This window comes from Cannabis sativa, chromosome 1, assembly GCF_029168945.1.
Source record: "Cannabis sativa cultivar Pink pepper isolate KNU-18-1 chromosome 1, ASM2916894v1, whole genome shotgun sequence".
NCBI lineage: Eukaryota > Viridiplantae > Streptophyta > Magnoliopsida > Rosales > Cannabaceae > Cannabis > Cannabis sativa.
The window spans coordinates 39,445,034-39,459,630 of record NC_083601.1 but is presented as its reverse complement, the minus strand read 5'-3'; the positions used below and the strand labels follow the sequence as shown (position 1 = coordinate 39,459,630).

The window sequence follows — 14,597 nt, the reverse complement described above, 5'->3', positions numbered from 1 at the left end:
AATCAAAGAAGGTAGCATTAGGTGAATAGATGGACCTCCCAAATGCCCCCACCGGGCCACACCAGTGTCCCATTTGCGGTTGGTGCCATCAGATGTGTCAAAAAAAATTTGGTATAGTGCTTAAGCTTCAGAAACCGCACCTAATTCCCACCATTAACTCACACAAGTCTATGACCATGATGCAAGCCAAAGATCTTGTATGATCCACATTACATACCACATTTCTCTCACAAAGATTTAAATATCTTGTCTCTCACTCAGTACTATACTTGTTCTTTTTCTTCCTCTCTACCCATCTTAATTTAAAATAAATTATAAATAATAATAAATAATCTTTCTATTCTTATTTAACAAATCAAGTTGAAAACTTTAGTTTTGGTCTAGACAGTTGTGGGTTTTGATTATCTTCCTAGTTCCTTCCTACTATAAGAAAGGTCTATTTTGTTTCATTTCTCTACTTTCTCATAAATTAACCACAAAAATTCTTCAAATGAATAATTAGACCAACTCCTAAGCCCAAACTCAGAAGTTTCTAAAAAAAATCAAACCGATATTATTACAAGTTGCACTCCCTCCACGTTTTTCTTAATCTTCATTTTTCAGCGCGCCTTATATACATATTTACACACAGTGGGCTTAATAATAATAGTAATAACTTATAGAGAGGGAAAACACTATTGGATGTGATTCAGAGAGACAGAGAGAGAGAGAGAAGTGAGCAATGAAGAAGAAGTGTGAGCTCTGTGATTCACCAGCAAAGATGTACTGTGACTCGGATCGGGCTAGCCTATGCTGGGATTGCGATGGCCGAGTCCACAGTGCAAATTTCCTGGTAGCTAAGCATATGAGGACTCTACTCTGCCGTGTTTGTCAATCTTTGACTCCTTGGAGCGGCTCAGGGCCCAAACTCAGCCCCACTGTTTCGGTCTGCCACAACTGTGTTAATGGCTGCTATCAAAACGAGACCGGAATCCAACAAAACGATGACGAAGAAGACGACGACTACGAAGAAGATGAAGATGAAGATGACAGTGAAGAAAACAACGATGAGGATGATAATAATGATGGTGATGGTGATGGTGGTAGGGATGACGAAGATGATGAAGAGAATCAAGTAGTTCCATGGTCAAATAATCCACCTCCACCAGTGTCAAGCAATTCAAGTTCAAGTGGCGAGTCTTCAAAGTCCAACGGCTTGTTTAGTAGACAAAGAAATCCTTCTGAGTCAAAAACGACATTTTCCTGGAAAGTACGTATGTTAATGATTTGATCATGATCCAGGTCTTTCTGGTTTGTTTTTGTTTTGCTTAATTTATGGCCTTAATTTCATTTTCTGAAAATGTTCAAACTTTGATGTAAAACAGAGGAGCTTTTCAAAAACAGGGTTTTCCTCATGAGAGCTGCTTGCCATTATTCTCAGCCAGAAAACAAAATACACAAATGATGAGGGAATTTTGAAGCTGGGGGCTAGCTAGACCCAAAGGATCTTGGTTTGTGTCAGCCTGGTTTGGTACATGATCTGCCATATTGCTCAAATGTGACAACTATTTTTCTTTTACTAACTAATAGAACCTTTAATCACTTTCACATGTAAATTTTTCTTTTTTCTTTTTCTTTTTTTTTCTTTTTTATTTACATGTAATCATTATTAATGTAAATCAATTTTAAGGGCACATTACGATTGACCATGTGGAATGTGAAAACCGTTGTTTTAGGCTTTGACAAATGACCCTCTTGAAACCAGATTACAAAAACCATCAACTCTCGTTTAAGGGTGGTAATATATCGTTGTATTCGACGTCTCTATACTCTTTCTCTCCATCTGCCACGACTTTTTTATTTTACTTTTCAAATACAACAAACTTGACAAACAAGTAAATCTTGAGTGCCTTGACATGGAGCTAAGATTATTGACGGCTTCACTTTTAGAGGTTATTATTTTTTACATGTGTTCAAAGATTAAAAACATGGTTAGCACCATAAAGTAGAAACTACTACTACTTTATATCATACATATAAATGTCTTGAGATTCTAATCACACACAGTACTTAGCATAAATTACATTAATAAAGTTGAAAGGTATTATTATTATTCAACCAGCGATGCATACAACTTTGAAATTAGAACGAGGATACTGGCGCTATTGGCTAAGAAAGAGAGAGAGAGAAATAGAGAAAGGAAACAAAATTGTATTATATTAATTAGTCATTACAGATCAAAATATAGTATAGAAAATATGAAGGAGGAGAAGAGAAGGGATGGAGGTGGGGTCAATCTTTTGGACATGCCCACGTGCTCACCATAACTCATTAATTAGTAGTTTAATTGCAAGTTGATTAGAGATTGATCAGAAAGTCGATTATATATATTAGAGAAGTGAAAGAGATAAAGAAGGAATCAAATAAAAAAGGAAAAAAAAATACTGGGGCCTGGTCCCTAATTTAGTCCTCTTTTTTTATTCGTCTATATCTTTTTGTGGTGGGAAATTGTTGCTTGTAGAGAGAGGCAATTATGAGGCTATGGCACGGCGTAGTTTGAATTTTTCATCACCCATGGAGTTGGAGATTTTTATTTTTTATTTTTTTGCCTTTAAATTGTTTTGTGGATTCTGTTTTTCTTGACTGTTCATCTTTTTCATTTGTAAAGAGCGACATCCACAAAGTATGACTGACTCATATTCGTGTAAGTGTACAAAGCTTTGTAATAAAAACCTTGGCCACTACTTTCACATCATTTGTGTATGGAGAATGAAAATATCTACATTTTCATTATCTTTTTTAATTTTCTTTTAACTCCCATATTAATTGTACAAGCATAACTGAGTTGGAAAACCTTCACATGTAACAACAGTAATCAGTTGATCTCTCTCTTGACAGCTTTTCAAATTCAATTACAATTTATGTAGCTCTGTTACGGTGTTTAAAATGAGTTTGAGACATTCTTAAGAATATCCCTTGATATTTTTACATTAATGAGATCAGAGAAACTGCCAAGGGAAATAAATAGGTTCATATTTAGACCTAATTTTTTTTGCTCATGAAATTATTTAGACCTATTTGGTTAGAAAGAAAAAATAATAATAAAAAAAAAACAGGTTCGTTGGTTCAGAGTACATGTGTTGGCTCCTTGTAAAGGACAAAGATCGGTAGTGACTGTTAGTGAAAAAACGACAAAAACTGAATTGTATGAGATTAAGATAAGAGGAATCTGTGATGCTAAAGTCCAATAACCACGGGCTTGTTGTAATCACATGACGTGTCCAAATATTTTGTCTTTGTCAGGTTCTTGATCTCCTAGGTGTTTCTTAACCCCACATTTTATTTTGACTTCAAAAACTAATCAACTTCTTATTTCTTTATTTATTATAATATCTAATTCTTTTAAAATATAAATATATCGATTTTCTTCATTGTGAGCAATACAATGATAAAATATAATTTATTCCTTCGCACGCACAATTTTTATGAAATATTTATAAGTATGAAACTTAAATTAGGGACAAAACTATAATCTAAAACAATGAAGGTTAAGCTATTCACTCAGATTGATCAAACATAAATTTGCTTTCTAAAAATATGCACCCCAAATATACCTCCCATGGACTTTGAAATTGGGCTTACACTATGTGTAGGTTTATTAGACCACTATTATATTATATTGTTTGGTTCCAATCACAATACAATAATATTAAATATTATTTTTAAATAAATATAGTACTCTATTTATTATTATTATTATGTAATTATATTATTATAATAAATAATGATGAGAAAATTGTAGTGCACTCCTCGAAAGGCTGTTTTAGTATATTCCATTTTGGAATCAGCATTTTAGTTCAATTATTTTTTTAGGATAGTGTATATTGTAATTATTTAATATTATTTATAAATTTTTAGAAAACTTTAAATATAGTTTATGATGTTGAAAAAAAAAAAATTAAATAATTACTTACCACATCTAAAAAAAAAAAAATATTATGCACGTAATGTTAACTCTATAGGATAGATTTATTTTTATTATTTTTTTTCTTGGGATTTTGATTAATATTAGTATGTTTTAGATTTAATTTCTTTAATCTTTATTGTTAATATTTAATTGAGTGTTTGTATTGAAAAACTTGAGGACAGATATAAAATTGAGGTCGACTTAATGATTCTTCCACAAGTTAGCTTGATTCGGGTTTAGTTTACGAAATATTGAAACTTCAAGCTTTAATTTAACTGTTTTTTGTTTAAATTCTGAAAAAACTTTGTAGTTCTCTTTCTTAGCTTTCTGTATCATCTTAAATCATTTCATTTGAAATTCGGATAAGAGAGTTATGGATATTTTACTGAATGGGTCAAATAAAAAAAATCAAGTACAACAAGTGTACTAAAGTAGCAGACGGCCGTGGGCTCGGCAAGGACTGGTAAGGCCTTGGCGAGAGACCTATAAGAAGCAAAAAATATATATTTTAAAGCCTTCAACTCGGAGTATTTTTCTTGGACTCGAAGAGTTATGTTTTGGGACATATATAAGTCAATTTTAAGGCCAAATAATACAGGGGAATTCATTATTTTCTATTAAGGTTTCATAAGAGATCAAGTCAAAACACAAGAAACACATTCTTGGAGAGAAAATCACCATTCAAGCTTGGAATTTGAAGATAGAAGATAGAGCATCATAATAGTTTTATCTTTTCTCATTTTTTTATTTCATCTTTGTCTTGTGAATATCATGCATACCATGGATTATTATTATTGTTTGAGATTTTGTTTTATGATGGTGAACTAATTTATTTTTCTAGAATTTTAATGGAACTCTAAGTTTATAAATAAGTAATCTTCCTAATTCTTCATATTGATATTCATATTAATTATTTATATTAATTTGTGCTTAATGCTTTTCAAAGAGTAATTAATTTTAGAAATTTAATTAGTAATTTGAATGGAACTTGAGAAAGAATAACTAAATTAGATCTCATCAATATAACTAATTAGCATTAACATCTTGTGTTTGGGATAGGAATATACTTTAACTTTATCATCCTAGGTAATCAAATTAGACTTGAGAATTAATGCTATTGATAGATTTAAATTCAAGATAGGAATATTAGAATTAATCTATTGGTTCGATTCACTTGTGATTTAGAAAAACCTTGTGAATAATTAAGAACCCTAGGCTAGCAATTAGAACATTAATAGGAAGATGATGAAAGTTGTTTATTGAAGAACATAGGGGGGAAGTTAAGAACCTTGATTTTCCCACTTAATTTTCTTGATTTTATATTGCATTATTTTTCTTTAATTTTCTTGTTTCTTGATTTTTTTTTTACTTTAACTTGGATTGAATGAAAAAAAAAAGTATTTTGTAATTAACACTTGAAAATTAGTCTTAGGGGATCCATATTTTTATATACTACTTGTTACGATACATGCTCTTACGTGAGTGATTGTAATAAAATCCATAACATGTAACATAATATTTAATTTTATTTTTGACATTGTAAACGATTTAGAATTTTTTTAAAATTTACAGTAGTCCTAAATAACTACAACATATACAATTATGAAAAAAAATTAGGTAAATTTTTTTTTATATGCCTAAATGGATAAAAAATCTACCGAAATGTCTCTTTAAGAGTATACTACTTAACAATAATATACATTTAAATATTATTAAATATACTAAAAAAAAAAAAAACAGTTATAGTGCAACATGTTGATTTTGGCATTATATTTGATGCACGTTGGAGATGGTCTTAGGTTATCTCCAATCGCGAACACTAAAAATTTAAATTTAGTGTTATTTTTCAATCTAACTGAACATCTTAAGCTTTCCTGTATATGCGATTGTCTGCAATACCCCACTATAATTAGTGGAACACTATAGACCACGCTAAAATTGTTTTTTAATTTTTTTTTTTTAGTTTTGATAATTAAATAATGATTAAATAATTAATTTGTATATGCATTATTTATATTTATATATAAAAACAATAAAGAATACACTTTTTTTAAAAAACTTTTAGTTTTGTAAATGGAATAAAATTGTGTTAAAATTATACTTTTTTTTAGTTTTGCTTCAATACTAAATTTAGTTTTTATCATTGGAGTTGGCCTTAGATGATGTGAGATGGATGGTAAATTAATGACTTCCGCTAACAGCCAGAAAAATAAAAAGATCAAAGCAATATGTCATGTCACATACCTTAGGGTGAGTGATCACCATTTCCAGAGTTTCAATTTTACTATTCAATCTTCCTTTTACAGATTTTCCCCTAACCGAACGAATTATATTGTAAACCAAGGTAACTAATAATTAAGGATTGTCTGCTTAGTACACTTCAATTTGGCACCAAACTAGTTAAAGCTTTCTATCAATAATCAAAACTTGGAGCTGGAGATGTCAATTGTCAAATGAGCAGGGGTTTATTATTCTGCTATCAAGGGACAGAAACAAAGTATATACTGTTTTGTGCATGATTATTTAACATAATAATGCATGCGAACAACAAACATTTAGTAAAACTTGCATAAATTTGTACTTGTTAAGAGTTTTATACACAGCATTATTAAAAGAACTCACTAATAAGCAAAAGTATACAAGAATAAGATGTATATTTTAAATTGTATAACTATAAATCTCTAAAACCAAGAGAATAAATTGCATGCATATTATTTACATATTCAAAGTTATAATAGACAAACAACAAATAGCACATAATATGAACAATTTTATGTTTTAAGTTGTAAAAGGAAAAATAGTTGAAATTCTAATAATAATCATGTTATACTTTTGATGTTTAGTTGCCTTTGTGCTGTTGATTATCAGAGACAGAGTCATCCTCTTATGTATACAGTATAGGGTGACTATGCCACCAATAAGAATATTTTTTTTGTTTTTAAATTCTCTTTTCATTGTATTTCTTTTCTAATTTTCTTCAAGATTTATAGTTTGTCCCTTTTAATTTTAATTTCTTCCTTCTACTCCATTGCTCCGTCCTTTTATCTGGTGTCGTTGGCACAACTCCACATTAGGAGGTGTTGTCGTACCATTTTTGTAATTAGTTATCTCACACCACCACAAAAATACATGAATTTTTTTTATTTATGCGGAATAGGAACTCGAAGCAAAGGTTTATTCTTTCTTACTTCACTTTCCCAGTTGATGTGAACATGCCTATAAAGATATTCCATAATCCATAATGTTAAAATGGTACTCTGCCTATGGAGTATGGACACTGGACACTTCACAAACCATAGTAGACAATGGACTCCTTTCTCTGTGACTTTTGTGCGTTTGTCATTGGATGCCTATAACATGATAAAGCTTGCCAAATTCGTACTCGTGAAGATACGTGTACATACGATTCCACTATCAATCTTAGTAGCACACCAACATAATTTTCCTTTCAGAGATGGAGGGACAGAAAAAGAAAAAAAATGAAACAACACCAACTTTCTAATATTCTTTTTTTATTAATGGAATAAAAAGATTCCAACATAAATTAGAAAGTACAACAAGAAAAAGAAATCAAGCCAACTTCAACATCCCCAACTCTATACATGCGCGAGGCAGTAAAAAGTTAATAGAAACAGACATCATCTCCACCATTACTTTTTGTACAACATTCAACCATATTGAGTATTTGAGCTTGAAAACATCTTAAAGCGCTTCAGCATCTACTCAAATCCTTCTATCTGCAAGGAATGAAAGTTCCGTTTTTTCTTAAAAAGGAAAAAAAGAAAAATCACATAAGCATGGAAAACTTTATGAACTCTAATATACCAAAGTCCTATTTTACTTGGTACCTAAATGGTTTCACAAAACAATGCCTTGAAGCAGAGATAGCAAAAATTATTATGAAACTATGGCCATCAAACGCTACACTGCATTGAAGAAAATAGTCAATACGTTTGGTTGAATGTTTCAACCTTTAACAACCTCAATTCTAGAATGATCTTTCTAACTATGACTTACTTAGTAGTGCCTAAACATACTTGGTATGCTGATCCTTTTCTATCCAACAAAAGAGAAACAATACCCCAAAAAACTTATTTGCAGAGGAGACCTGTTGATCTGCTTAGGTACAACCTCAAACCTTGCAAAAATATTATTGCCTTTCAAAATCACTCCACTCAGTGCTTGTTTAATCTTCAAATTCCACTCACCCAACTCATATTAAAAATCTATCCCACTTAGTTTTATTTCATTCAGTATAAAGATTAGTAAATTATGAAGACAGCTTTAAATGTAGTATTGTAAGTTATAACAATCCTTAAGTCCCTGAATCATACCCTATTTATGTTTTTTAGTTGCAGCATTCAGATAGTAAAACATTTGAAGATAATATCACCCTTTACTAGAGTATCATTTCTTGAATGAAACACATAAGGGATTTATTACAATTAAGAGGCAGCGTCATCTGGTTTCCTAGAATTGTTTTAGTAATTAATTATGCAATGAACATGATATGCAAGTGCAATATATGTTTATTTATAAGAAACCACCAATAAGAATGTTTATTGAGAATAAACGGTGTCAACCAAGATGGTGAGCCAAACAATTCAGGATGTTTTTTTCTCTCTCTCAATAATATATCTTTAGACAAGCATACGACTTACCCCAATTTACTTTCCATTCAAAAGTACAATAGTCTACAACTAAACCAACTGCTTACCATTGAAAAATACAAACACATGTATGACCTCTCTGTCCTTATGCTTCCATTAAGAAACAAAATGACTAACTTTTTCATAAAAGGTCTATAAAAAACAGAGCACAATATAATTTCTGTTACAACCGAGACACCTAATTTCAAAATTTAAATCCGTGCTTGGCCAAACAAAGTTCAAGTGTGGAACAATTTTGACATAAAGCCTTGACATCAAAATTGTTGAGGGGAAAGCTAGTAAAAACAATTAATTTTTATGGATATCAGGCCTACTAAACAAAAGAGGAAAGGGCCACTTCGGTGATAATAGCCACAATCATTTGAAACAGACCAACAAACCCAATACTCACTGTCTGGTCTGGCATTATCACTTCCGAAATCAGATGTTTCTGCATGAAATATAACGTTTCATACTTTACGAATTTCTTTCTGCTTCGAAGTATAGGCGCAAAGCTTAAGCAAATAAAGTATTTGTTTTGGCTACATTAACTAGCCGAAACAAATGCCCAATCAGCTAAAAATAACTACATTTAACCAACAAACCCAGAACATGTAATGTAATTTGTCATTGAACTAACTAAACACAATGCAATTCAATAATTTTACTAAAAAATGTAGATTTCAAAAGCTAGGAAAGAATATTAGATTAGAGATGAACCTGTTTAGTTTTCCAAAGCATCGTGAAACTCTTGGTCGTCCTCCGATTTACGAGACTTAAGATCAGAAGCACCATTCCCATCCTTGTCTTGGGCAGACCTAACCACAATAACGGGACAAACACAGTGATGAACACAGTAATCACTAACGCTACCGAGCTTAGCATCGGTCTCACGCTTGGAGGCACCGAAGCCACGACTGCCCGTGATGAGGGCACTGAGACCAAGGCGCTCCACCTCCAAGCAAAGCCGCTCCTTCATATCGTGATCCTTCACAACATGGATCTTATAAGGAATCAACGCCTTCTCCAGTGGCCGAGCGACGTCGTTGGCTTTAGACGTCGTAAACGCATCGAAGTCGTTAGCGAGCTTCCGCTTCGACTCCTCGTCGTCGTCGTCGTTGGCCACCGTCGCATCGACGGAGCCCCAATCCGCACCGTATAGGACGTCAGTGGGGCTGACGTGGACAAGGACGACGGCATCACCGGGGCGAAGGTAGTTCTGAACAGCCCATTTAACGGCGAAGGCGCTCTCATCGCTAAGGTCAACGGCTATGCCGATCTTGCGCTGGGCTCCCGCGGTGGGGGTCCCACTAGCCGGGAATCTCGGGGAAGATGGTTGAACGAGTATTGCAGTGGCCGTGAGGTCTGATTCGGCAGTGCTTCTGGGGGATGTCATGGCTTAAATTTAGTATTTGGATTAAATTTTTAAAAATAATAATGTAATGGATTTTCGGATTGGGGGTTTGTAGTTGTACTTGTTTGTTCTTCTTTGAAGGGGTTTGTTTGGGTGTCGGTTTTTGGTTTGGGTTTTGGGTTTAGGAAAATATAATAATACTAATATTAATAATAATAATATTATTATTACTATTTATTTTATAAGAGAGAGATTGTGTTTAGGATATGATAAGGACCGGAGGAAGGGAAGGAGGAGGGGCCTACTTCATTCAATGCTGCTGCAAAGCCTATTCTTTATTGTTTTATTTATTGGTGCTGCTAAAACTTTTTCATTTGAAAGTTTATTAACACATCAAAAGAAGAAGAATTTGAGTCAATTTAAAGCCCTATTATTAGCCTTAGGGTAAAGCAAAAAAAAAATCAAACCATTAAAATGTCAACCAAAATGTTAATGCTGATTTTTAATGGTTTATCAGTTTGTCTAATGTGAATTCTATGAGATAATCTTAAGTGTTTGGCTGGATGAAAACGTCCTTGCCTTGCGTAATTTTTGAAAATTAAAGTGCCTTCATTTCTGGGCGGCTTCTCCATGACAACTCTATTATTAGTTTTGAATATATATATACCTTCATATACTATGAAGAAATATCAGTTTGGCAATGGGGACAAAATGATCTTAAAGCTTATGATGTATCGTTTGGGCTTTAAGGAGGGATGCATCCAAAAGATTATGCACTCGGTTCGCTTGGTTTCATTTTCTTTCCTTATCAATGGAGGTTAGAATTAGAATTATTCTGAAAATATATTTTTGGGTTGGATTGTGAATGGGTCTTTTTAGGACCCTTGTTAATTGTATAAAATAAAGTTATTTTTCATCATTAATATTTTAGATTTGTGTAAGTTTAGAGTTTTTAAAGTTTACTTTGTTTTGTTTGTTTTATTCATTTTGTTTAATTCTAATATTAATTTGTTATTTTAGTGTTTTTAATAGGAAAACTTTATAAGAAAAAGGGAAATTTGTGGCAAAAGTCCTCAAAAAGTTCAGTTTGATACAGATAAGTCCCCAACCTCGAAAAATACCGGTGATAGTCCTCAAGCTCATAATTTTTATTTGTCCGTTAATCCTAATGTTAACTGCTCCGTTTATTTTTTAAAAATTGTCACGTGTCAAAATATTATTGGTCCAAATTATTATTTTAATTTTAAAAAATAAAAATAAAAATAAATAAGTAAATTAAAAATAATTTTCTTTTTCTTTCTTTTCCTCTTCTTCGTCTTCTTCGTCTTCTTCTTCTTTTTCTCACTGTTATAGATGCAACCAAACCCTAACCCTAATTCTAACCATTTCGCAGTTGCCGCCAACACCAGTAGTTGAAACGGCTCCAGAATCACAGCCCCAACAGCCTCACCTAGAGCGACGGCTTCACGGCCAGAACCAGTAAAAGGAGAAATGGTGCCTCCCATGACTTGGTTTTAGGTTTCTAATTTCTCACAGACGGTCCTATTAGATGCAGCGAGCACACTCACTTTAGTTAGTCCACCTCGTTCTACTCTCAACGACATCAGTTCCTCACCGATGGTAACCATTACGCTGGACAATGTTATCACCGACCTCAACGATCTCAACTGGGAAGAGTGTTCGCTAGGGTTGGAGGGGCACCAGTAAACAAATCATCAAATGGAGCTTTGGTCCTCTGAAATCCTGTCGAGAATTTGGGGCCAAGAAAACAACCAAGTTTGGGTATTTGGGTATTTCGAGCTTGACTTTTTTTTTTGTTTGATGGTATTTGGGTTGTGATTGCAACCCAAGTTTAGGTCGTGGCTATGCGTGGTGGTGGTGGTTTGGGGTTGGGGGTCGACGACTTCTGCCAGTGAGAAGAAGAAGACGAAGAAGAATAAAAGAAAGAAAAAGAAAAAGAGAAATTTATTTATTTATTTTTATTTTTTAAAATTAAAATAATAATTTGGACCAATAATATTTTGACACGTGGCAATTTTAAAAAAATAAACGGAGCAGTTAACATTAGGACTAACGGACAAATAAAAATCATGAGCTTGAGGACTATCACCGCTATTCTTCGAGGTTGGGGACTTATCTGTATCAAACTGAACTTCTTGAGGACTTTTGCCGCAAATTTCTCTAAGAAAAATAAAGCTAAAATTTTAAACTTGAATTTGACCATGAATAAATTTTAGAAAAAAATTAGAACATAATAATTTTAGATTCTTTCTCAGTAGGCCCTCAAATATGGGCCCTAGAAAAGATAATTTTTTTTTTGAGTCTTTTTTATAACAATAAATAATATTTTTAAAAAATTATTAAAAAATACGTATATTTATTGAAAGTTTTTTTTTATTTGGACTCTTAATATGAGTGGCCCCGCATGCCTAGCCCGCCTTAGTCTAGAATCAGCTCTGCTGAGAGAGGTCAAAGTAAAAAAATATATAGACAACAAGCAATCCGCGAGCACAAGTCTTTTACATGCAAATGCAAGTCTATGGGGGTTGGGCCTTTTAATTACGAAATTATAGTTAATTAGATCGAATTTTAAAGGCTTTTTAGGCAATAAATGATAGAAGACATTGGAGAACAAAAAACAAGAACATGGAAAGGATTGGAGATGAAGATTGGAGCAAGACAACTCTAATCTAATTTTTTTTTTCTTTCTCACATCTTTTAATTTTTGATTTTTATATGTCTTCTAGAAATATTATTAAGGATATTTTATTGTGATAATGAACTAAATTCTATTTAGGGTTTCTAATTGAATCTCTTGAAGCTTTATTATGAATTAATGGAATTTTGTTTATTTCTTCTTCAAATAAGATTTATTCAATTTGTGATTAGTGTGTATGTGATTGATTTCGTACCTCTTACATGCTATTTATGATTTCGAATCAAAATTTAAGAAGTGAAATTTGAATATGCTAAAATTGAATATACATAGATTTCAATTTAGAATGAGAGTATCAAATTGGTCTATGTGATTTAGGGTTATGTTCATTGCTTCTTATTGTTTAAATTTCTCATAAAAATATAGAGAATTTACATTAGGTCGAATTTTATATTTCTTAATTTGAATATTTAACACTTTTGCATGTCTTTCATCTTAGTGAGAAGAATTATATGTATGCTTGCATTAATAAATCATAAAGTAGATTGTAAAGGAGATTAAAATTCCTAATTTCTCATTTACATTTATTGTTCTTGTATTTCATTAAATTTTTTTATTTATTATTTTTAACAATTTCAATTCGAGATAGAAAATAAAATAAGTTATTGGTACTTGATAATCAATTTTCGTGAGAATAATATCAATCTTAATCGAATTAAACTACAAAAGTAATTACGTATACTTGCATAGCTCGTAATTTTTGCAACAACCCTTAAGCATTTATTTATTTATTTTTTGGTTTAAGAACCCTTATTAACCATAATCTAATTCATTTGGGGGGTTTGGTACATGGGAATATGATTAAGATTAATCATTGAAACTATTTTAATAATCCATTCTCTCAAAATAGTCCAATTTGTGTTGGATTATTTATGCCCACTATTGGATTATTTTTCCTTGGTGGATTCCATTGTAGTTCTAATGTTAATAGGTCAAACCATAATTACACACATTCCAGTACACATAGAGCTCGTTTGATAGGTCGTATGAAAGTTATATTATATTAAATAACAAATAACACTATGTTTAGATATAATATTTTATTATATTAATTATTACTACTACAAATTTTAAAACAATGTGGGTCCGGGGTTTGGGGTACGAGTCTGGGTCTAGGGTCCAAGTCGGGGTCGGGATCCAAGATTCAAGGTCAGGTCTGAGGTTTGGGTATGGAGTTTGAGGCCAAGTCTGAGGTCTGGGTTTGGGTCTGGAGTCCGGAGTTCGGGTCCACAGGTCAATACTAAGCACATTATTATATTGTATTGTATAATATACTATTGTGTTGAATTGTATTGTTATGATATTCTAGTACGCAAATCTATGTAATCGAATTAAGTAATATAATAATGAATAAAGTATCATTTTCACGAGGATTATAGTTAATTATCAAACAATTGAATTCATAATTCTATTTAGTGACAATAATAATAAGTAAATATGTTTAAATTCTATTGAAAAAGAAAATAAATAATTAACAATGAAATTAACAATGATTAAAACTTAGGCTGATTAATTTCAATTAAATCTACTTTATATGGTTTAATATAATTTAATTTTTAAATTTTAATTTTTCGAGTTTGAGTCTAAGTGTGGGTCTAAGTCTAAGTCTATGTCCAGATCTAAGATCGGGGTTCAGGCTTTGGGTTAGTCCGTATTCTCGGGTTTGGGATTCAAGATTGGATTCGAATTCAAATATAATTTATTTTGAATGATAAGATAGAATAATTCATGCGAGTGCTATTTGTAAAACAAAAGACAAGGCAGAGCAAGAATTGAAAAGAATCTAAGAGAAAATTAGCAAAATCTAAATTCTGATTATTTATTTATATCAAGTCACCAATATTACAAAGCTAATAGCAGAAGTTAGTTAGAGCATCACCAACGAGGCTTCAAATTTGGTGATGCTGTGGAAACGGCCCTCCAACGTAGCTG

The 14,597-nt window shown here is 32.0% G+C and overlaps 2 protein-coding genes across 3 annotated transcripts; one reads left to right on the top strand and one right to left on the bottom strand.

Annotated features, from left to right (window-relative positions):
* On the top strand, nucleotides 1–1,688 carry LOC115703699 (zinc finger protein CONSTANS-LIKE 4). Its single transcript, XM_030630935.2, has 2 exons — nucleotides 1–1,249; nucleotides 1,365–1,688. The coding sequence occupies exons 1-2, from the start codon at nucleotides 722–724 to the stop codon at nucleotides 1,395–1,397; spliced, it is 561 nt and encodes a 186-aa protein (XP_030486795.2). The 5' UTR covers nucleotides 1–721; the 3' UTR covers nucleotides 1,398–1,688.
* A 5,753-nt stretch (nucleotides 1,689–7,441) lies between these two features.
* Nucleotides 7,442–10,336, bottom strand: LOC115707651 (universal stress protein PHOS34). 2 transcript variants are annotated; one of them, XM_030635672.2, is made up of 2 exons: nucleotides 9,316–10,336; nucleotides 7,442–7,683 (listed from the first exon to the last, which is right to left on the bottom strand). In XM_030635672.2, exon 1 carries the CDS (start codon nucleotides 9,989–9,991, stop codon nucleotides 9,320–9,322), a length of 672 nt encoding a protein of 223 aa, XP_030491532.1. In that variant the 5' UTR covers nucleotides 9,992–10,336; the 3' UTR covers nucleotides 7,442–7,683; nucleotides 9,316–9,319. The 2 variants fall into 2 exon arrangements, with proteins under 2 accessions (XP_030491532.1, XP_030491533.1); XM_030635673.2 differs by having other exon boundaries at nucleotides 7,442–7,710; nucleotides 9,316–10,158.
* Nucleotides 10,337–14,597: the final 4,261 nt, after the last annotated feature.